The following is a 23,846-nucleotide window of genomic DNA, read 5'->3' on the forward strand; positions in this document are numbered from 1 at the left end:
GAAAAAAAACTGAGGGGTGTCTCAAATGTTCAAGTTAATCATATACTTGCCAGTTATATCTGACATTAACAAACATACTTAAACACACACACACAAACAACACACACACACACACATATGCATGTTATTCAGTTTTATTATCATGCACACAAACACATACCAATGTTGACAAGTCAGTGTTGATTTTTGGTCATAATCCTCATTTCATGTTGTTATATCGGGGTATGCCTAAATTACAACTAACCCGGACTTTGGGGTGAATTGCAACATTTCACTCCTTGAGTTTGATACTAAATCATGCATTTTCCATTTCTGTTATAAAGATGACAGCTACGCCATTTAATAGCAGACACTTAATTTGTGTCAATCACATTTTGAACACACTGGCTTAAAATAACTACAAAATACAGAAAGAAATGTCAAAAATGTTACAACCAGCCATATTTCCCTGTATTTTAGTCTTCGGATGTTTTACTCTTTAGTTTGTTTCATTTCATTCTCATTTCGGATGATTCTTGTGTTTCATATTGTCCAATGATTCAATACTTGGTCGGTTATATGTAAATGTAAGTTTTATTATATTTAGAATTCATTTGAAAGTGTAATATATAGTAATTTGTTTCTTACGGTTTTGCAAATGAATGGAAACATCTCAGTTTTAATAAAATGTTCTTAATAAAGCTCTTAATATGTCTCGATAAGATTAAGTTCTCATGAAATGTCTGCAAAATATTAATCCTGGGCCGTATATTCAGTGCTGTGTTTAATTCCAGGAATGATCTGAACCGTTCTGGCACCCGTTTACAGGCCTATATGAGTCCTGCTCCCTCTTTTTAATAGAAAGTTCTCCCAACTAAAGCCATGATTACCTCAGTCAGTCAGTAATGAGCCAACAAATTGTTCAAGATAAGGTTTTTATACAAACATGTGAGTGTGTGTGCGCGCGCATAGACAGATTATGGCATATTTCAAGGTTGTGTAAGGCACTGAACACAATGTTAAAAGTTTCCTATTAAGATCACTCGTTTCTTTACACAAGTGAACTTGAGACCTCGAGGCCATAAAAAGTCTAAAAAGTTTGTAAAAGGAGTTTCTCCAAAAGATCATAAAATCAGTGACAAAGCACATTACTTTTGTGTCTTTTGTGTATACTTCCAGTGCAACTAAACGCTTTTCTTCCTTCGATTACTCAGTTCAATCATATCATGAAATCATAAGTACATTTTTGCGCTCTTTTTACCACCCTTTTCTTTTACTGGTGCATTCTGTGTAATGGAATATCAGCCTCATATTAGATGTAATTATTTGGGTTAATGATTGACCGGAACCAGTTGACACAGATACCGTTATCAGGATGATCCGAGGAGGAAACGGCGCGCGCTTGACATCTTTTATGTCATCAATTACGCAGAAATGCGTCTCGGAGCTAGCACGCGTTCACGTGGGATGAGAGGAGGTCTAACTTTTGCTATAAATTTAGAAAGCCAAGATAATAACAGAAGACAATTTTGCAGCGCTGCCCAAAAGGAGATGAAAACCTGACTGAATTGGTTTCCTGCTGTATCTGTTCGCGTTTTCTTTATACATTCAGGAATAAAGCTTCAAAGGAAGAAGAGACGGCTGTCAACCAACAGAGGAACACAATTACAGTAAGTTCTTGAATATTTTGGTGCAATTTCTTCCCGAATCTACTATTTTGACCAAAGCCAAATCTGTCTGTAGAAGGAGTTCATATTTCAACATAACTTTGATTCAAGTATTAGATTAGAAGTAGTCTACAATTTGGTATAAAATACTATTTATTTAACTTTTGGGGGGGGGGGATCATACAATAATTAGAATTATGTAGTATACTATTTAAATAAACTATTTTATAAACATAAAAAAAATATTAATTGTATGAGTGTTAATTTACTAAAAATGTTAATAGTTAACCATTCTTAAAAATTAACTAAAACAAAAATAAAATTAGTTCTAGACAAGCTATTGTTTAATTGCATTATCATTTTTTTCCAGGAGGAGCTGATATTTTGAACTCTCTGTGTTGAGATGGGGCAGCGCTTCTCCAGGCGCAGGACGGAGGGCACGGAGGGCTTGTCTCCGGGTCGCTTCTCGGTCAGTGAAGAGGCTCCCCCGCATTACTCCTCTTACAGAACCGGCAGTGACACGGCTGTCAGCATGGAGACTCCGACACGGAGGTCATCAGAAGTTGTGAACTCCAGGCAGGACAATAGACGACCTTCCATCTACAGCACCATGGATGCCATGCCGCATCTCGAGTTTTACGCCAACGCCACCGCCACGGGCCGCATCCGCCGCAGCAGGCCGTCGCTGGAGACGCTGCGCAAGGCTGCTGATGTGGGTCACGTGCTGTAAAAAATACAGTAGCCCTGATGTACCGGAGGCCGCAGATTCAGGACCGCATTTCTAAGACCCCTGTGACAGCGCCATCCAATTCATCCTCCATCTGAGGAGGCCTGACTCTAACTAAAGCTAACAGACGCAAATACAAGACACACGTGCGGAAAGCGATTACATTTGTAACTTTTAACTATTAAAAAAAAAAAAAAAAAAAATTATATTAACTATAAAAAAATAAAAAAAACTTAAAAAAAAACTTTTATATTCTTCCAGATTTTTTAGTTGTGCAAAATACGTTAATTATGCTTCTTAATGCAAACTTGAAGGTTATTTTTTTTAAACATTGCTTTAGATTATTGCATTCATAAACACATTAGTTTGGCGCAAACCATTCACCGTGTTAATGGTTTATCATTTATGTTATGTTTAGTTATTTATATATTTGAACAGAATGCAATTTAGGCCTACCTCTGCGTTGATAAACGGGGTGTTTCTTCCAGGAAAAAATAATTTCTTACCAAAAACTAATATAGCCTAATAAAGCAAATCCAGAGGTTTAACAGTTAGCCTTAGGGACTGGTTAGGAGAATATATCAAGTCAGTTTTAAATTATTCTAATCGATTCAAATGTAAAATAATTGCTATAAAATAATATATATTATAAAAAAATTATAATAATAATTAAAAAAAAAACTAATATCCAAATTGCAATCTTGACACTACAGTCTCCAGTACCTCAGAGTCATGCCACTCTTTTGTAATGTGACTGTGTATGATTTAAATTGGAAATGTGCATGTATTGGTTTAGGATGCAGAATCTGGCAGTAACACGGGGGACTCTGGCAGGGGGAGCGTTTCGGTGCTACAGGAGACTGGAAACGAGTCCGAGGAAAACGGGCCCGAGGCAAAGACGGCCCAGCCGGTGCGCTTCGGATGGGTCACCGGGGTTATGGTGAGAATCCGTCAAACCTAAATATGCATGCGTACAGAAGGTCAATCCACACATGTGTATACATGATCTGCTTCTGTGCTTCAGATCCGCTGTATGCTGAATATCTGGGGAGTCATTCTGTTCCTGCGATTGTCCTGGATCACATCTCAAGCAGGAATCCGTAAGCCTGCGTTTCTATTAATATATTAAACAGTCCCGTAAAGTGGTTACTTTTTCACCTGGCCATTCTACTTGACTCCCTACAATGAAACCACAGGCTATTTGCTTTGGTAAAGATGATATTGCTCAAGAAATGTCCGTGGCAGGACTCGCCAGAACTGTGTGTAATCTCTGATGGCCACTTATCTCTGATCTGTTTTGTCTACTCTGAGCTCTGTTCAGACATTTTGTCCTTTTCCTTTTTATTTCCTCTGCTTTAGTTCTTACATGGTTAATCATACTGATGTCCGTCCTTGTGACCTCCATAACGGCTCTGTCTGTATCTGCCATTTCCACCAATGGAAGAGTCTCTTCTGGTGAGTCACTCGTCAAGCTGATCAGATTGTGATCATCAGTGATGCTTTGCTGCGTAACTTGTCCTCCACTGTTTGTGCTATGGACATATAATGATGACTTACTGGAGAGAAGTGTGCTGGTGCATGTTTAAGCAAAAACTCCAATAGATATTGATTGATAATGTTTAATGTGGATCAGAACTGTCTGGATTTGTTAGGTTTGGTCAATAAACCAACCCATTTTTAAGATCTGATCCTATCTGATCACTGAAATCCAAATTACTTTTGAAAAACTGGGCCCAAAATGTCACAGTAGCCTCTATTGGCAACCAGCCATATTTTTTCTCATTTCTCTTTCATATCTCTCCTCTTCCACCAGGGGGTGCGTACTTCATGATCTCCCGTACTCTGGGTCCTGAGTTGGGGGGTCCCATTGGCGTGGTGTTTTCCTTCGCCAATGCTCTCGCTTGTGCGCTCAACACGGTGGGATTTTCAGAGACTGTCAGAGATCTTCTCATTGTAAGAGCAACTCGGATGAACACAGCACTTTTGTTGCATGATATGGTTACGTGTGCATGTTATGCCAATTATAATATGATATATGTTTATGATGCAACAGGAGTATGACTCACAAATTGTGGACTCAATCAATGACGTCCGGATCATAGGATCCATCACAGTGACTGTGCTGCTTCTCATCTCAATGGCTGGGATGGAGTGGGAATCGAAGGTACAGTCCTGGAAATAAACATGCATTTTACAGTACAGTCACTGTTGGATATGTTTGTTAATGTATTGGGAAACATCTTCATTCTGCTTTTGAGTAACTGAATGAATGCATGCATGTGTTTGTGTCTTATAATGTAGTGTTTTCCTTTTCTTTTCGTTCTCTCATAGACCCAGATCCTGTTCTTCTTGGTTCTTATGATTTCTTTCACCAACTATTTTGTTGGCACTTTGATTCCAGCGACGCCCCAGAAACAGTCCATAGGGGTCTTCGGTTACCGCAGTGAGTGTGAAACGTGCCGCATCCTAGAAATCTTTCGTAACAAACTGTCGGTCAAGAACCAAATAGCTTTTAGTCAGTTCCTAGAAGTTTCATTAGTTTAGAAATATTTAACTTCTATAAAACCAGACAAGATTACTTAGTACCATAAATATAACTGTAAAGATTTAGGCAACATTTGTTTCAACATTCATTATTTACTCACATAGTTTATGGGTTTGGAATGATATACAAAACAATCACAGATTCTTTTGCTTTATGACTTTAGTTTTGGTCTTTTCAAACTTATTTTGGGGTGTCTTTTTTGCCTTTTTGTAGTTTGATAGACATATTTACTATGAGAAATGATGCAAAATAACTAAAGTATTAAAACATTGTTTTTCCAGGTGAGATCTTCTTGGATAACCTCTTCCCAGACTGGAGAGGGCCGGAGGGCGACTTCTTCCGAATGTTTGCCATCTTCTTCCCATCTGCCATTGGGATCCTTGCTGGAGCAAACATCTCAGGAGATCTGAAGGTACTGGGCATCTGCAAACACGCCAAAAACAAATGCTACTAACCTTTAGAGCTCTTTAGAGTATTTCACAGTTCATTAAGTTGCTGTGACAGTGAATTGGATTGGAGACGTGTGATTACGGCTCTAAGGTGTTGATCAGATGCTGTGTTTGGGAATGTTTCAGGAGCCTGAGATTGCCATCCCAAGAGGGACACTGATGGCCATATTCTGGACCACTGTTAGCTATTTAGCCATTTCTTCAACTGTAGGTCAGTAGTTTATTACCAAATTCATACGCCATTTTATATATTTTGTAATGTGTTGGTCATAGAGCAGAGGTTTAAAGGCCTGTGTTTGTCCCGCAGGAGCGTGTGTGCTGCGCGACGCCTCGGGGAACATGAACGACAGTCTGCCGCTGAACTTCACCGAGGCGTGTGAGGGTCTGAGCTGCGGTCTGGGCTGGAACTTCACCGAGTGTCAGCAGAGCGGCACCTGCACCTTCGGTCTCTCGAATAACTTCCAGGTGAGGTGCTTCAGTTGAAGCTGTCCTGTCCATGAATATATAACTGTAGGTCACTTATAGTCAGACTGTCCTCTACTCTTCTGTATCGCTCTTTCAGACGCTCCACTGGTTTGACAGATGAAATAATGTTTTCATTAATGTGGTTTCCCGCTCAAATCCCCAGGTCCTGATCCAGGTCTCTGGCTTTGGTCCGTTGATCTATGCAGGCATATTTGCGGCCACCCTGTCGTCTGCACTTGCTTTCCTCGTCTCCGCACCCAAAGTCTTCCAGGTAAAATGGCATACTTTAAACCAGATAATGTGCAACTTCATAAATTCATCAAAGTGAACCTAGACTGTAAAATTCAAACAAAAACGCATGTTTTCACTTCCTCTTGGGACAGTGTCTCTGCAAAGACAACATCTACCCATACATCGGCTTCTTTGCAAAGGGTTATGGGAAAAACAACGAGCCACTGCGAGCGTATCTGCTGTGTTACATCATTGCCATGTGCTTCATTCTGATTGGTGAGCCAAAAAGAGACATAATATTTAACACAATGTATTATTCATAGATGATGTACACTGATATATTACATGCACATTTGTTTATGGGTAACTGGAATAAAAAAATAAAAAAAACCTCCATCTAAAACCATTTTAAGCATAATTTTGCCACTTCTTTAACATGCAACTTTTATAAACTCTTGTAATCTCTTTATTGTAATTAAGAGATTAAATATTTGTAGAAAAATTTCAAATAAACTAGTCAAGACAAAAAAAAGTGTTTAAATGCAAAAAAGGTGACTAGTATCAGTATGCCATTTCCTACCATGTAATCATGATGTTGTCAGCTAACATTTTATACTGTATGCTTTCTGTATGTTTATTGTGCAAATCATTTTCCATATCTCCACAGCTGAGCTGAATGTAATCGCTCCTCTGATCTCCAACTTCTTCCTCTGTTCTTACGCTCTCATCAACTTCAGTTGTTTTCACGCTTCTATCACTAATTCACCTGGTGAGTAAATATAAATGAATCTGATGACCTGTTTTATGCATATTTTGAGGAATGAATATGTTATAAACACATGCAATTACACTGAAGTGTTTGATAAAATTTACTGTTGAAAACTGTTATAAAAACACAAAAAAAACAAATAACAAGTAATGCTTACATTTGAGCTGCTTTTTGAAAGCCAGTTGAGTCCAGATCTATATTAACACACTCTTTTCTGTTTCCTGAACATTTCTTCTGCTCGTTTTCAGGATGGAGGCCATCGTTTCGGTATTTCAGCCCCTGGACGGGTTTGTTTGGTGCCGTTATTTCTGTGGTCCTGATGTTCCTGCTCACCTGGTGGGCTGCGCTCATTGCTTTCGGTTTAATCATCTTCTTATTCGGCTACGTCATCTATAAGAAACCCGGTGAGATTCTGATAATATAATGATTCTCAAAATAATGACTGCTCTTAATGGTATGCTTTCACATAACAAGACCAGGATATCTGAATGTTCTTGTGTCGTTCAAGAGGTGAATTGGGGCTCGTCTATCCAGGCCAGTACCTACAACATGGCTCTGTCCTACTCCGTGTCTCTAGCAGGAATCGAAGATCATGTCAAGAACTACAGGTCAGATCTGTTTATAAAGCACAATCCGTCTTTAATTCATGTTCCTGGGTTTATTGTGAATGGTTCATCAGTGCATTTTATGCACAATGCTTTCTATAGCCATAACTATGAGATTAATTTCAAAAGGATGACTTGCAGTAGGTCATAGTTGTGAAGTCAAAATTGAAAAGTAAAAGACAAAAGTCAAAATTATGAGTTGAAAATGAAAATGTGTGATTTTTTACCAAAGCATGATGTATTTTCAATGTGGTGGAAATGGGCTTTTCACCATCTGATGATGATAATTATACAAACTTGATAATCAGTCCTGTCCTGTTTTATCTGTTAAATAGTCAACAGCAGTTCAACCCATTGGAAAGCCTCATTTTTATTCACTTTAATTAAAACCATGATATAGGTCCATACATTCACTCACTGGTTTCATCTCATCAGGCCTCAGTGTCTGGTTCTGACGGGTCCTCCGACTCTGCGTCCAGCGCTGGTGGACTTTGTGGGCTCTTTCACTAAAAATGTCAGTTTGATGATTTGTGGCGACATTCTCATGGTAAGAACCAGCTCAATGATGTCTGCCATTTAAAAAGAAGAAAAAAAAATTAATAATAATAATAATAATAATAATAATTGGCTACAAAAGAAAATAAAAATGGTTCTGTTTGTTTTGAGGACGATGAGAAGTCTGTGTCTCAGCGCAGTTCTAATGAGATGATAAAGTGGCTCAATCAGAGGAAGGTTCGTTCCTTCTACACGTCTTTCAAGGCACCCGATCTGAGAGAAGGAGCCCGGCATCTTCTGCAGGTTACAGACACCACAATTCTTCAGTGATGAAACATGAGTAGAACAGATCACTGTGCAAATCACTTTTTGCATGAATTATTACATTTAACTCAGTAGGACAATTACTGTACTTTAAAATAGTATTGTACACTGCACAGAATGAAAGCTTTGGTGATTTTTAATCTTTAAATGTTTATTGGTTTACTTTGTTTAATGTACAAAATATGATGTTTTTCCCCCTCTCAAGGCTTCTGGTTTGGGGAAGTTGAAGCCGAATATTCTGGTGATGGGATTCAAAATGAACTGGCAGGAAAGCAGCAGTAAAGGCATAGAGGACTATATCAACACTATATAGTGAGTGAAAAGAGCCTGTTAACCCTGAGATGTGTAGAGAAAGAGAGGGAAGCGTAATCTCATTCATTTGAGAGTAATGCAGAAACAAGCATTAGTTAACATTTATTCAAATTTTATAAAACAACATGGTAAAGTAACATTTTTGTAAAGAAAATCTCCACTGAGATTCAGAATTTTGAATTTGGAGGGAAAATTTTGAATTTTAATGGAAAATACTACAATTTTGGAGGGAAAATGTAAAGATTTGGAGGGAAAGCATGCATAATTGTCTTTATGTAAATTAGTGTGACCTGAAATTGGCCTTGAAATGTGACCTAGACATGTTTGTGAGATTCACTCGACTTGAGACTAAAATAAAGTATATTTGTTTGGTCTCAGTGATGCTTTTGACTCCAACCACGGTGTGTGTGTTCTCCGCTTGATGGATGGACTGGACATCCGAGACGAGTTAGAGACGGAGGGTATGTTGTGTTCGTCTGTGTGTGTATGTCTCGTACAATCTTTGAACAATTTCAGTAATGCTTTCCTGTGTGTTTGACAGTCAACCAGGCTTTTGAGGTGGATGAGGCCATAGAGTCTGACGATCAGATTTCAGACGCTGACTCAGGTGAATAAACCGATCGATGCGTCTTCTCTTTGTTCTTCAACCTTATCTCGCTTCTCCTTTCATCTAAGTTTGTCCTTTTAGATGTTGACAACACAAAGAACATGGCGAAAGATCAGATCAAAACTGTGTTCCAGAGCAAACAAGGGAAGAAGACCATTGACGTGTACTGGATCTCTGACGATGGAGGTCAGATATGGACTGTAATCATTACAAGGCTTCAATCGTCATAATTTGTGTCTGATAACCCTTCAGTTAACACAGAACAGTTGAGTAATGTGGGTAAAGCTCTTAAAGTCTCCCTCTCTTTGTCTCAGGTTTGACTCTGTTAGTGCCATACTTGTTGACCAGAAGAAAACGCTGGAGACGGAGCAAAGTCAGAGTGTTCATTATTGGAGAACAGCAAACCATGGAGAACGACCGCAAGGAGTGAGATTCATGAATCATTACAAGCTGAGAAATGTTCTGATGTTTGTCCTTCGATAAAAATGTCTCAAAATGAGCTTGGATTTACCTGGATAAAATCAGTTCTCTATATGAACTCTATAAAGCATTTCTGTCAAATTCCCCAAATTTCTAATTATCTTTTGCTGTTTAATAATTGGAATAATCAGATTCAAGAACGTTAGATCTAATTATTTCAAATCAGGAGGATCATTCGAATCATTAATGATATATTTGACCGAAAATCGTAACTATTCAATTGAATAGAGTCATCAAAATTGAGACTCATTTGAATCTTCAAACATCAGTTATTAGAAAGAGTTATCCGAATAATTAGAATCATCAAAAGAATCATTCTAATCGTCTGAATCAATAGGGAATTATCTGAATCATCAAGAGAATTAGAATCAGTCAACTATCCCATAAATTCAAGTTCCTTTAAAATTCAAAGCATAATTTTAAAAGCAAAGAGCATTTTGTATCGCAAGTCTACAGAGCCCCTCAAATTCGTTCTCTCGGTTTATAAATTGTGCGCACAATTTAGCAAATCGACGGGCTGAAATAGTAAATTGTGCGGATAATTTAGCAAATCGATGGACTGAAATAGTAAATTGTGCGGATAATTTAGCAAATCGATGGACTGAAATAGTAAATTGTGCGCACAATTTAGCAAATCGACGGGCTGAAATAGTAAATTGTGTGGATAATTTAGCAAATCGATGGACTGAAATAGTAAATTGTGCACATAATTTAGCAAATCGACGGACTGAAATAGTAAATTGTGCGCATAATTTATTAATCGAGGGAACAAAATAATAAATAGTGCATGTGATTTAGCCTACTATTTTTTCCTGCATGCCATGTTTGGGGCTCTGTTTAAGTCTGCGTGTATTTTGAAAATTCACATAAAAGCTGTTAGTTACTGCACTGTTCTTGAATATATATTTATTATTTTATTAATAAAATCTTCTTCAGAATGATGACTTTGCTCCAGCGTTTCCGGCTGGATGTTCACGATGTCATTGTGATGACGGACAGCGAAAGGCCACCACTTGCCAAGAAGTAGGTTTAGCCCAAATGGATAATTAATGTGCAATTAATCTGAAGCAAAGAAACTGATGTGCTCTAGGAATAAGATCTAAATACAGTAACACACCGTCTTTGTCGTCAGCATGAGGCGCTTTGAGGAAACGCTCGCCCCCTTCAGGCTGAATGATGGACAGCTGGACGAGAGGACGGCACAGCAGCAGAGGTCACAGTTTCCGTGGAAAGTCACGGACAAAGAGATGGACGCACTGAGAATTAAGGTGTGTGTGTAAAGTCTGTTTGTCCTCAACGTCCAGCTCCAATACTCGCCAGCTCAATGCTTCTTTCTTCCTTTGACAGACGGAGAAGAAAGTGCGGCTGAATGAAATCATACGGAGGAATTCGAAGTACGCCGCGCTGGTTCTAGTGTGAGTATTGACTGTAATACCATAAACCATTACTGGCTGCTGGTCAATATGTAATTCATACACAAAGCACAATCTGATAATATTCGAAGCTTCATGAATCATTTACGTTTTAAATGTAAGAATCATAATTTGAGGGCAAACACACCTGTTAATTATTAATAAACGTGTGTGTGTGTTAGGTGTCTCCCCGTGCCACAGGCAGACTGTCCCCGTTCTCTCTATATGTCCTGGCTGGACACGCTGAGCTGCGGTCTGCACTGTCCCGTCCTGCTCATACGAGGAAACCAGCAGAACGTCATGACCTTCTACTGCCAGTGAAACAGCCACGCGGGTTACTCACTTATCTGGCTCTTCAAGGCAAGACACCAAAGGAAAACTATTGCTTCATGTTTCAGAATAGTGAACGGAAAGCATTCAAAATACACTTCAGTGCTTATTTGCACTTTCTTTATTTGTGTCTGTAGGTTTCGGTTTCAACCCATGTCTTTAAAGGCCTGTTTCTCAAAATGAGTTTCTATGTCAGCACTTCGTTCTGAAGATTTGTTCATATCACATTATTGCAGTTTATGCCATGCCTGTAGATTTAATTTGCAGTCCATATATTTAAAGGCCATTTTCTCCTAATCAGTATCTATCTACATTTTAGCAGCACTTAGATTCAATAACACATGTATATGCCTGTCTATATTCTAAAGGATTTTATTATTGCACTTTAACTGTTTGTGTCTGTAATTGCAGTACATATCTTTAAAGGCTATATTCTCCTATCTCCTCTTCAGCACATCATATTTTACAGTTTTATTCTTGTTTATGTTCTGAAGGTTTTTATGGGGGCATTTGTTAAGATATCATTCAATATACACAACATTTTAATCTTTAAAAACATGTTAAAATTGTCAGTTTTATGAGTGGTATTTTCATTAAAGAGTGATAGAAAGAGAAATCCAAAACCCCCTCCAAGCTTAACCCCCTCATCATTACTTAAGATGAAGAAAACGTATATTTGCAGCTGATGGATTTTGTTTGTTTTGCATTAAAACTATCTAAAATAAAGTACAGTACCCCAAACCATAACTGGACACCTGACACACTTGTTTCAGACATTGTAACTATATTTGAGGCCACTGTAAATTTAGCTGCATAATATATTACTTCTTCAGTTGAATGTTTTGTCTTATTCTTTTGGCACGTTTAGCTCACCCTGTGTTGTTTCTCATTTTTATTTTTGTTGTGAATTCATGTGTGTTATGGTCTTGTATGGTGAAAGGGAAGTTGGTGAAAATAATTTTATAATAGGGAAAAACAAACTTTTAAATTAGTGTATCATGTTAATTATTAAATTCTTTTCCCCTTAATTTTACTATCATTATTTCGAGCCTTGAGAAGGGGCAGCTGTATACAGAAACATACAGACGCTCCATGAAATCTGTTTATTTCTGCTGTCATACATTGTGATGTTTAATTCTTTCTTTTCATGTGATTGAATAGGTTTTATGGTGTTTTTATACTTGGTGTAATGAGAAAATCAATGATGGTTGAGATGTTCGTCACTGTGCTTAATTGTATTTTTCACATTGAAAAGCAGATCAGAACACTTGTAATTCATAATACGGTAATCTACTGTTTATTTGCAGTCAAAATGTAACCTTCTATATTATTCATTATAATGTTTAAATGTAATTTTACAAAGCAAGAACGAATAAACTTATTTTATCATATTATAATTGTGTCTTGTTTAAATTTCATGAAACCTCAAGCATTAATCAAAGATCCAGAGATCAGAGACAGAGTGCTTCCCCATTTCTCTTCTATTCTTTCTAGTCAAATCATTAACATGTATCATCAATAATGTGCAATATATTCCACAGTCATTGTAAAATAGGATTATGCGGTTGATTTCAGTTCAACATCTTGACATCACTGAAACTGACAGCAGATTTACATGCAGTAAGAGAAGTGTTTAATGATGAACAGTCACATTCACTGGCAGTAGAAGGTCATGACGTTCTCCTGGTTCCCTCGTATGAGCAGGACGGGACAGTGGATGCCGTAGCTGAGCACGTCCAGCCAGGACATATAGAGAGAGCTGGGACAGGTGACATCAGGGACTGGGAGGGAACTGACACACACGCACAGATTATATACACACACTACCAGTTACATATTCACTTAAATGGTTGAAATCAGCTTTAAAGACAAATATAAATTGTGCAACACTTTAGAATACTGCTCCATCATTAATAAATATTTACAGAAGAACACTTGTGTAAGACAATATTAGCTCTCTGGTAACCAACAAGAAACTGATTAATGAAATAGTAAAACAACAGTGCTTAATTTAATGTGTTAGTTCAATTTTAGTTAATCAGGAACTAATATTTTCCCAAACCTCCCCAAGAACCACATACAAATTAATAATTAATAAGAATGATGCATAGAGTATAATTAGTTCTAAAGTGAAGGTCATGCCCTCTAGTGAGTCAAGTATTACCAAATTCTTCAAAAAGAATTACTATTATTTGGATACGTATTCTTTAGTGAATAACACAATAACTCTCTAGTAATTACTAGAGATTGAGGTTTTTGTAAGATTCTGGATAGTAATTCCTTATTTGTACTATTTGATTCATTATTAGTGAGTTACTGAAATCTACACTTTAGAATAGTGATGCAAATAATTAATTATTTTTGAAGGATGTAGTAACACGTGAGTCATTACTATCAAAGACCTTGCATATATCTGCATCTCAAAAGCTTACAATGATGTCAGTCATTATCAGGGAGTTATCATGCTTTTCTCTTTAGAATACGGATCCAGATAATTAGAAGTTCCTTTAGAAGGGTCTGGTAATACCTGAATCATTACTGGTGGGTTACCGTGATCTCCATTTTAGAATAAATTATATATATACATAATTCACATTAATTATGAACCCTAGAGTAGCTCAGAGTAGTTATTTGTAAATAAATAAATAAATAAAAGTAGTTACTGATTAGCTAATAGTCAACTACCACTTTCAAATAAGTGCTACATACTTAGTCGTTAATCAGAGTTTATTGTTAGTTAATAATAGTTACTAAAATGTTATTAGTGCATTAGGTATTTATCCTGTGTAGTTATTCATTAATGACAGAACAGTATTCTAAGTGTAACTGTAAATTGTGCTGAAGTGTGAATTTCATTACAAAACAATTTAATTTGATCTTATCTTTAAAGTTTTATTTCTTTAGGTTTTGTCAATTTTGACTAAAGTATGCATATTAAGAGAGCTGCTATGCCAAAATTATGACAAATTGTCTGTGATATCATTCATTTTCATTTGTGTATTGGCTGAACATTTATTTTAGGCTAAAGTTAACTTTGCCATTTTATTACTTCAACTAATTTGGAAATGAGAAATGTTGAATTTGCAAGTAGGTGAAATTAAGTTTTTATATTATTTATTCCAAATAATGTTTATTAAGTCATGGTTTTATTATGGATCTAGTTAAAATTAATAACATTATTCTATACTCACATTACAACCAAAGCAGCGTTAATTGAGTTCTTCTTGATTATCTCATTTAGTCTCACTGTCCTTTGTATCTGAAAATAAAAGACTGATGGTTACACATTATTTCAAAGTAGCTTCACAGAAACTAACTGTTGTCTATAATGCATCATTGCTTTACTGAGCAGCTTTACTCAGGTTCAAAATGCCACACACTAGCGCACACACATACCTTTGGTTTTATGGCCTCCAGGTCTTTGTCGGACACTTTCCATGGACTCAGTCTCTTGAGCTCCTGTACATCTCCTCCAGACTGTTCTTCACTCAGCCTGAAGGGGGCGATGTATTCCTCATACCGCTGCAAACTACAGGAACAGAGAGGAAGAATACCATGAAAATTACTACAACTCTGCATGTGTTAAATGCATGTTTATGATTGTGTTTCTCACTTTTTAGCTAGAGGAGGTTTATCCACGTCTGTTATCACAACGATGTCCTCGATCTCCAGTCGGAACCTCTTTAGCAGCATCTTCATGCTGCAAAGACAAACATGTTTAAAGAACCAACATTTTTATGCACTTCAAAACTATAAATATGTAACAAAAATGATGTTCAGCTGACTCTTTACGGTCGTCCTCCATGGTTTCTCGGCCTCCTAAGATGAACACTCTGAGTTTGCTCTTTTTCCAACGGTTTCTTCTGGTCAACAAATACGGGACTAGAAGAGTCAGACCTGAAAGGGAACAATGGCATTTCACAGTGAGAAAACAAATATGGAGATTGGTTTCAAGGCAGCTGTGTCTTACCTCCATCATCAGAGATCCAGTAGATGTCGATGCTCTTCCTGCCCTGTTTCATCTGAAACACCGATCTGACCTGCTCATTTGAGCCATCGTCAGAAACATCTGGATGGGGAGACAAAAAAGTAACTTTATATAGTCAGATGGTCAAATCAAATGAAGCTTAATTGAACCTGAACAGCTTTGTTATTATAATGGCAGCATTCCCATTGGTCTGAGTGGGATCAGAACTTAAATTGTTGATTATAATTGTACAATTTCACAGTGTTTGTCAAATTACATTAATGAGCACAAAAAATACATTTGGATGCGTGTCTCACCTGAATTCCTATCAGTCTCATCCTTTTCAGACTGTGGGACTTCGTCTGCGTCAAATGCCGGGTTATCAATTGCAGATGATCTGCCTTCAGACACAACAATCACACATCGGACTTCATTTTATGTCTCCAACTGCAGTGTTGACCCATTTTGAAATCGTCATACGGTATAAAACACACACCTGCACTGTGCAAATCATCCATTACATCCAGTCCGTCCATCATTCTCAGAATCGCGATGCCGTAGCTAGAGTCGAATGCGTCGCTGAACAGGAAACATTAAACAACGTTTTAAGCAACCGATTCACTGACATTTGTGAACAAAAACAGCAGCCCACCTGATGGTGTCAACATAGTCCTGTAAGCTCTCTGGTTTACTTTCCTGCCAGTTCATCTTGTATCCCAAAACCAGAGTGTTGGGTTTCAGTTTACCTAGACCTGAAGCCTAGAAGGATGATTGACGAGAAGAGTGTCAATCATCAATGTGAAACGTATGAAATGAGAAGAAACGGATGTAAAGCTATTGAGGATCGTACCTGCATGAGATGATGTGCGCCCTCTTTCAGACTGTCAGCGGTGAAGGATGTATAGAAAGAGCGAACTTTCCTCTGATTCAGCCAGTCCACCAGCAAATCAGTGCTGTGCTGTGGAAAACTGGACTTCTCATCCTCCTGAAAGCATAAGAGAGCAATAACTGCCTTCATATCACAGGTTTCTAAAGAAACAAGTTATGTCATTTAGCAAGAAAGTATTTAGTTGCCAGTTTATCTAAATAATATGAACATCTCGTACCATGATAATATTCCCGCAGATCATCAGGCTGATGTTTTTGGTGAAAGTTCCCACAAAGTCCACCAGAGCGGGGCGAAAGTTTGGAGGGCCAGTCAGAACGAGACACTGAGGCCTAAGAGAGAGTTTATACATAAGTGGCTAGTGTATTGTAAACTGAAGCAGTCAGTTTTGGTAAAAAGTCTTACCTGAAGTTTTTGACATGGTCTTCAACACCAGAGAGAGACATTGAGAAGGACAAAGCCATGTTGTAGAAACTCGCCTGATAAGACGTTCCCCAGTTCACATCTGGACACATGATCAGATAAGACAACAGTCCATACATTACATTTTTAAATTTTTTAATCTGCACCATTTACTCACGAGGTTTTTTATAGGTGACGTAGCCTAAGAGACAGAGAACAATAGCAAAAGTGACAAGAGCGGCCCACCACGTGAACAAAAACATGAGGACGAAAGACAAGAACGCAGCAAACAGAGACGTCCATGGATTGAAGTAACGATACTGCGGCCGCCAACCTGTGAGAGACAATAAACAGGACTGTTAAACAAAGATGATGGACTGAATTACAGAATGATAATCTTGTTCTCACCAGGTGATTTGGTGACCGTTGCGTGGAAGCAGCTGAAGTTGATGAGTCCATAAGAGCAGAGGAAGAAGTTGGAGATCAGAGGAGCGATAGTGTTCAGGTCACCTGAAAAGATCACAATGACACCAAATGTTGACGTGCCTAGAGAGAGAAACTGTGCTGGAGGAGATCCAGGACTCACCGATGAGGATGAAAGCTAAAGCGATGATGAACATGAGCATGTAGCCTCGCAGAGGCTCGTTGTTTTTACCATAGCCTTTCCCAAAGAAGCCGATGTAGGGGTAGATGTTATCATTACACAAACACTGTGACAATAACACACAAAACATTAGAATGAAATGTGTGTTGAATAAATAGAATTACCCTCAGAACAGCCACACCATCTACCTGGAAAATTTTAGGAGCAGAAACCAAGAAACCCAGCGCTGATGACAAGGTGGCGGCAAAGATCCCGATGGTGATCAAATGGCCAGAACCTGAAACTGTGGCAAGAATCTGGAGAAAAATAGTATCCAAAAGCTAAAATATACTATTTTAAGCCACATTTGTGTAGCTTTAAGTACTAAGTTAGAAAAGTACATTGTTAGCAATGCCATGGTCATGGGTTTGATGAGTCTGATGGAATTATATGAAAGTTAAATCTACTCCAGCTGTCAGAATTCACAAAATGTGAAAACTGTGTTTGCTAACAAGGCCGATGTTCTTACCTGGAAATGGTTTGCCAGTCCAAAGTTACATGTGCGGTTCTGCTCACACTCGTCAAAATTCCAGCCAAATTTACAGCCCAAACCACTGCAGTGGATCGAAGAATTGAGCGCTAAGCTATCGTTCAAACTTCCAGAAGCGTCTCTAACAACAGTTGCAGCTGAGGGAGAAGAGAGGAAAGTGCCTTAGCGAGCATTTTATTAATAAGACACACATTTCATGTCATCAGAGGGTTAGGGTTAGGTTAGAGGGTTAGGGTTAGGGTTAGAAATGCCAGAAATATGCCTAATAATAATAGTTGTTTTGTATATTTTAATAATTGGCAATGGCCTCTACATTACTTTTCATAGCTGATGGTTTCGGAAAAGTTGCCAATAATTGGAAGCTAACATTCCAATATAACATTCCCATTCTTATATACACTGAACAAAATTATAAACCCAACACTTTTGTTTTTGCCTCCATTTTTCATGAGCTGACCTTGGTGATCTAAGTCTTTTTCTATGTACACAAAAGGTCTATGTCTCTCAAATACTGTTCACAATTCTGTCTAAAAGCAGTCAATATCTGGTGTGACCACAAGTTGCCTCATGCAGTGCAACACATCTTCTTGCAACATGGGGCAATTCATTGTCATTCTGTAACATGAGGTGATGGTCATGGATGAATGGCACAACAATGGGCCTCAGGATCTCATCACAGTATCTCTGTGTATTCAAAATGTCATCAGTTAAATGCACCTGTGTGTTCACTGTCCATAACATATGCCTGCCCATACCATAACCCCACTGCCACCATGGGCCACTCGATCCATAACATTGACATCAGCAAACTGCTCATCCACACAATACCGGGATTCGTACGCAAAGAGAACACCTCTCTAAAGTGCCAGATGCCATCGAATGTGAGCATTTGCCAACTGAAGTCAGTTACGATGACGAACTGCAGTCAGGTCGAGACATCGATGAGGATGATGAGCATGCAGATGATCTTCCCTCAGATGGTTTCTGACAGTTTGTGAAAAAATTATTTGCTTATGCAAACCGATTGTTGCAGCAGCTGTCCGGGTGGCTGGTCTCAGGAGGTGAAGATGCTGGATGTGGAGGTCCTGGGCTGGTGTGGTGATGGTAAAACTTTATTTTGATAGTCCACTTTAGACATTCTACTAGCAGTAAGTAACTTTGCAACTACATCTCAACTAGCAGTTAGTAGAGTATAAGTAAACTGTCTGCTTAATATCTTCTAACACTTTCATTGTCAACTTATTGTCAGCTTATACTAAGCCTAAACCTACCCCTAACACTAACCCTAAACCTACCCTAACAGTCTACTCTGAGAGTTAGTAGACATGTAGTTTAAAATTTCTGAGATTTAGTTGATATGTAGTTGACGTAGTTACAAAGTTATAAATAAAGTGTAACCGAAATTAACATTCAATTCACTGGCAACAGCTCAGGTGGACATTCCTGCAGTCAGCATGCCAACTGCACGCTCCCTCAAAACTTGCGACATCTGTGGCAGTGTGCTGCATGATAAAACTGCAGATTTTAGAGTGGCCTTTTATTGTGGTCAGCCTAAGGCACACTTGTGCAATAATCATGCTGTCTAATCATCATCTTGATATGCCACATCTGTGAGGTGGATGGATTATCTCGGCAAAGGAGATGTGCTCACTAACACAGATTTAGACAGATCTGTGAACAATATTTGAGAGAAATGGGCCTTTTGTGTACATAGAAAAAGGCTTAGATCTTTGAGTTCAGTTTTTTTTTTTTGCAGAAACATTCTTTCTTTAAAATAAAAAATAAAATATAACTAATATTGAACCCAAAATGTTCTAGGTGCCAAAATTTCTAAAACAATTCATTTTTATTAAGCTCCAATTAAATTTTTCACTTTATTTATGTATTTATTTATTTATTTATTTTAATAGTGTGATAGCATATCAGTCGCACTCTAAGATATCAGCATTGGCCATTAAAAAATAAATAAATACATTAATTAATTAATTAATTAATTAATTGAAATCGATCAATCATTGATGGTTGACATCTAATGTCTGATCTCACCAACAGTGATTAAGATCAATAAATAGCTCAAGGTGGTCCAGAATATGGCCAGAAGGGTCCCTTTAGGAATCCCACCCGATGGATCCTGGAATAACACAGACATAAACATAATTTATGTAGCATTTGAAAGGCACATCAACTTAAGCACAAAACACCAAGATAACCTTGAGATCTCCACAGATGTTGACTCCAGACAGAATTCCTGTGGCAGAAGGGAAGAAGATGGAAAACATCCTGAAGAAAGATCCATCTTTGCCTCGGAAGGAAGGCAGGAGATTCTCCACGAAAATCTCAGCTTTGAGGAAAAACAGCTGGTTAGGTTTGGATGTTGCTTCACCAAGTGCTCTGGCTGGTGGACCACCATCACTTGATGAAGTCATAATTATGGGATAAAAGTCACAATTAAGAGATAAATTACAACATAGTCAAAATTGAGGTAAAGATAATTTAAGGGATAATTGGGATGTTAAAAGTCACCATAATTCACAATTATGGCAAAATTATAATTATGTGGAAAAAAAGTAAAAAATGAACATATACTAAGTTAATTATGAGTTAAGTTAAACATTGTGACACTAAGTCATATATGAAAAGTCAATTACGAGAAGTAAAAATTTACAAAAATGTCATGATTGTGAGGAAAAAGTCTGAATCATGACATATTTACATTAACATTTTTTATGAAATAATTATGCATTTTTATTTCAGAATTCTGATTTAATGTCATAATATTCACTATTCATGTCCTAATAATGATTTCTCAAGTTTATCGGGTGCTTGATGCTGTATTAGATCCGGATCTCGTGTACTCACCACGGTAGCCAAAAACTCCCATAGCCTGCTTCTCTATGCCAGGGGGAATGAATGTCCCTACAAAATAATTAACTAAGGAGAGCAAGAGTGCGATGAAGAACAGGATCTGAGCCTGTTGTGGGGCGAAAACCAAGAATAATAATAGCAAGTATGTATGTCAAACGATACAGTACTGGGAAATTAGCAAAAACCAAAGCAGAGACCTTACCTTTGCCTCCCAAGCCATGCCACCAAATGTGATGCAGAGCAGGAGGACGACAGTAATCGTCCCAATGATCCTCACGTCATTGACATCGTCCACCATCTGAGCGTTATTGTCCTGAAAAGAGAGAAAACGATTGTGAGTGAGATATTAAAAACAGAGTCAAGTCACATATTGAAAGTGCTTGTGTGGAATACATTTTTCAAGCCGCTCTCTGAAATTCCCACAACCTGACAATTAATACATTTATTTGTGAGTGTGTCTCACTTTAAGCACATCTCTGACGGTCTCGGCGAACCCCACTGTGTTGAGAGAACAGGCGAGAGCATTAGCAAATGCAAAGAGCAAACCGATGGGTGCTCCGAGCTCCGGACCCAGACTCCGAGAGATCATGAAGTATGTGCCACCTGGAGCAAAGATCACTTTAAAAAACAAATACAGCACAGACTACAACTGTTTAAAACAAATAAAAGCAATGCATTTCTTCCACAGTTTTACTTCTCAGGTAAACACATTTTGAATACGTTTATCATTTTTTACATGCAAAACAAGACATGATTCTGATTAAAACCAACATGAAATCTAATAAAACCCATGGCTGCTCTTGTGGTGAACAGTTGATTTCTCTCACCGGAGTAGACCTTCCCGTTAGTGGAGATGGCAGACACTGAGGTTGCTGTAATCGTTGTGATGGTGACAGACATGAGGATAATGACGCAGGTCAGAACTGCAAGCAAAAATTATGAATATGTACTATGTCTCTAAATACAGCCTAAAATAATTAAGTGAGGTAGGCTTCAATTGACAGTTTAAAAGTCTTACAAGTGACTTTAACTGAATTTAGGACAATAACTGTCTTAAATAAAGCAGATGGAGGATGGACTCACTGATTCCAGCTTGAGACGTGATCCACGGCAGCCGCAGATACATGATGACTCCCCAGATGTTCAACATACAGCGGATCTGAGGTGAAAACACAAAACTGACTTTGATTAAAGAATCCATCACCTGTATACATTTTATTCTATTATTAAATTTTTAATTCTGAAGTATTGTCAAGTAAATTGCTTATAGATAATGCTAAATAACAACATTTCAATGCTTCTTTCTCACCATGACTCCCAGAACCCATCCAAAGCGAACAAGCTTGACTTTGGGCCGTCCGTCGTCCTCTGGTGGTGGAGGAAGATCATCTGTGTCCGGCTGTTGACAGAAATATACAGAGAATCAACATCAAAATCAAAAGTGTTGCCATATAAGCAGTATTTTAGTGTACAGTATTCATTTAGACTCACTTGTATGTGCTTATGAACTTAATTAGTGCGTCTATTGAGATGACCACTTCTGAGGTTTTACTTACTGGTTTGCGCAGAAGATCCAGTGACGGTCTGGTGCTTTTTATACGTCCCGACCATGTGTCTTTGGCATAAAATTCAAATTTTGGCACGGGGTCCATCGGATTGTAGAATGACATTTTCCCCTTGTCCTTCTCTTTCTCGTAATCAACCTCCCCCATATCCACGCTAACACCTTGAGGCGGGATGTTGCTGTCTCCTGAATTGAATTTTCCGATTCGAGCAATATATCGGGTCATGGTTGATTCGGTGGGAGCTTTGCCTGTGAATTTCCTTCCCTTCCTGCTTCAATCCTTGTGGAGATCACAGAATGATTCCTCAGATCCAGAGAAATCACATCAGGCAACCACAGCGTGCTCCAGCCAGTCGTGTGGACATGGCCTGACCTTCCTCGGCTGTCAGGAAATGAGTTGCGTTTTCTTTTATACCTTGACTGAGCCTTCTCACATACACCCACAAATACATTATCATACATAGATATTGCTGCTGAGCCATGACTGAAGGTTATTTGTATTGTGTTCTCATGCTATCTTTGAAATCTTGTTTGGAAATATTAAACTGGCTTCACATAAATCTGTCAAACAGAGACTTTGTCTGCCAAAAGCAAAACTCTTATACTCAGTCATGTAGAAAAAAACGGATTAATATAAAACTAGTCAACATTTCAAGCATGTAATTTGGCCCTCCGAAGATCAGATATCCTTCACCCAAAGTCACCATCATAAATTAAATGATTAGAGATTATGCTGATGAGCTGACGGATGGTGAGTTTACTGGTCTGAGTGTTTTTCATGAATACATAGTGTTGGATATAGGCCTGGAAACTTGTCATATAGCTGGGGTTATTCATGCTTTAAAGATTAAAGTTTGTCCAGCTGTTGTCAGAGCAGCATCCAACATCTCAAACCCGCTCACACACCTCAAAACATGCAGGAAAACAAGAGACACAAATGAGATTTTCGTCTCAAATAAAATGTTTAAGTTCAGTTCAGTTGACCTTTGATGACAGACTTTGGTCTCTCGGCAAACCTGAGACATTGTTGACGTCTCTACTGAAAGAGGAAGCACATGTGAGATTATTGCTTTCATCTGAGAAGCAGGAAACTCTAGAAACAATTTGAACAGTTTACCATAAATACACACAGTACATTAACAACAGGGCTGAACTGTATTCTCAGGACAAGAGTTGTGTTCACGAATGTCAAATCATGGCAAGTCTCGTGTATCTTGTAAGTTTTATGAATTCATTAATTCAGTACAATTTATGTTGACCAAAATAATGTTTTGTTCTGTAGTATTCAAAACCTACCAATGAGCTGATTGATGAGGGTTTGTGTTAATTAGTGAAGAAAGGTCAAAAACTGCAAGCCAAAAACTCCAGTGAAAGAAATGCTTCAAAGGTGAAACAAAATAGTGTGTCTGTTTAGCAGGACTTTGTGTTGAGAGGAGGGTTTGGAGGTTTGAAAAAAACAAGATGAAGGAAAAGATTTGTGTTTGTAATTTTGGGGAAAAGACTGAATTTATTATAATAATTTTTTTATTATTATTATTATTTATTTTTTTGCTCTTACAGGGCTTCTTTTTCTCTTTTGAGGATCTTTGTTTGCATCACCAAACACCAAAAAAGAAATCTAACCAAAACGTG

General features: G+C 38.0%; 2 protein-coding genes across 2 annotated transcripts; one reads left to right on the top strand and one right to left on the bottom strand.

Annotated features, from left to right (window-relative positions):
* Nucleotides 1-1,523: 1,523 nt before the first annotated feature.
* slc12a10.1 (solute carrier family 12 member 10, tandem duplicate 1) lies at nucleotides 1,524-12,794 on the top strand. Its single transcript, XM_052602870.1, has 27 exons — nucleotides 1,524-1,649; nucleotides 2,017-2,358; nucleotides 3,170-3,313; nucleotides 3,398-3,473; nucleotides 3,733-3,828; nucleotides 4,187-4,326; nucleotides 4,427-4,537; nucleotides 4,705-4,816; nucleotides 5,200-5,330; nucleotides 5,494-5,578; nucleotides 5,675-5,832; nucleotides 5,996-6,103; nucleotides 6,216-6,339; nucleotides 6,731-6,832; nucleotides 7,081-7,236; nucleotides 7,341-7,440; nucleotides 7,873-7,984; nucleotides 8,104-8,235; nucleotides 8,462-8,568; nucleotides 8,947-9,029; nucleotides 9,110-9,175; nucleotides 9,257-9,361; nucleotides 9,490-9,601; nucleotides 10,592-10,678; nucleotides 10,788-10,923; nucleotides 11,003-11,070; nucleotides 11,250-12,794. The coding sequence occupies exons 2-27, from the start codon at nucleotides 2,050-2,052 to the stop codon at nucleotides 11,386-11,388; spliced, it is 3,099 nt and encodes a 1,032-aa protein (XP_052458830.1). The 5' UTR covers nucleotides 1,524-1,649; nucleotides 2,017-2,049; the 3' UTR covers nucleotides 11,389-12,794.
* On the bottom strand, nucleotides 12,613-22,675 carry LOC128017463 (solute carrier family 12 member 3-like). Its single transcript, XM_052602871.1, has 26 exons — nucleotides 22,207-22,675; nucleotides 21,960-22,049; nucleotides 21,734-21,809; nucleotides 21,478-21,573; nucleotides 21,114-21,253; nucleotides 20,853-20,963; nucleotides 20,645-20,756; nucleotides 19,996-20,126; nucleotides 19,832-19,916; nucleotides 17,765-17,922; nucleotides 17,445-17,552; nucleotides 17,239-17,362; nucleotides 17,061-17,162; nucleotides 16,831-16,986; nucleotides 16,656-16,755; nucleotides 16,471-16,582; nucleotides 16,215-16,349; nucleotides 16,017-16,123; nucleotides 15,861-15,943; nucleotides 15,682-15,765; nucleotides 15,368-15,466; nucleotides 15,183-15,294; nucleotides 15,011-15,097; nucleotides 14,794-14,926; nucleotides 14,589-14,656; nucleotides 12,613-13,189 (listed from the first exon to the last, which is right to left on the bottom strand). Exons 1-26 carry the CDS (start codon nucleotides 22,438-22,440, stop codon nucleotides 13,051-13,053), a joined length of 2,982 nt encoding a protein of 993 aa, XP_052458831.1. The 5' UTR covers nucleotides 22,441-22,675; the 3' UTR covers nucleotides 12,613-13,050.
* Nucleotides 22,676-23,846: the final 1,171 nt, after the last annotated feature.

Source organism: Carassius gibelio, chromosome A7 (genome assembly GCF_023724105.1).
Source record: "Carassius gibelio isolate Cgi1373 ecotype wild population from Czech Republic chromosome A7, carGib1.2-hapl.c, whole genome shotgun sequence".
In the NCBI taxonomy this organism is placed as follows: Eukaryota; Metazoa; Chordata; class Actinopteri; order Cypriniformes; family Cyprinidae; genus Carassius; species Carassius gibelio.

Bases quoted from the DNA above. Each gene is read 5' to 3' on its own strand.
- LOC128017463 (XM_052602871.1), bottom strand. From the start codon at position 22,440: ATGACCCGATATATTGCTCGAATCGGAAAATTCAATTCAGGAGACAGC. The intron at 22,050-22,206 runs GTAAGTAAAACC...TTCTGTCAACAG, and splicing joins TGGATCTTCTGCGCAAACCA to CCGGACACAGATGATCTTCC. The intron at 15,766-15,860 runs GTGTGTGTTTTA...TTGTGTCTGAAG, and splicing joins GGATGATTTGCACAGTGCAG to GCAGATCATCTGCAATTGAT.
- slc12a10.1 (XM_052602870.1), top strand. From the start codon at position 2,050: ATGGGGCAGCGCTTCTCCAGGCGCAGGACGGAGGGCACGGAGGGCTTG. The intron at 7,985-8,103 runs GTAAGAACCAGC...GTTTGTTTTGAG, and splicing joins TTTGTGGCGACATTCTCATG to GACGATGAGAAGTCTGTGTC. The intron at 9,602-10,591 runs GTGAGATTCATG...AATCTTCTTCAG, and splicing joins ATGGAGAACGACCGCAAGGA to AATGATGACTTTGCTCCAGC.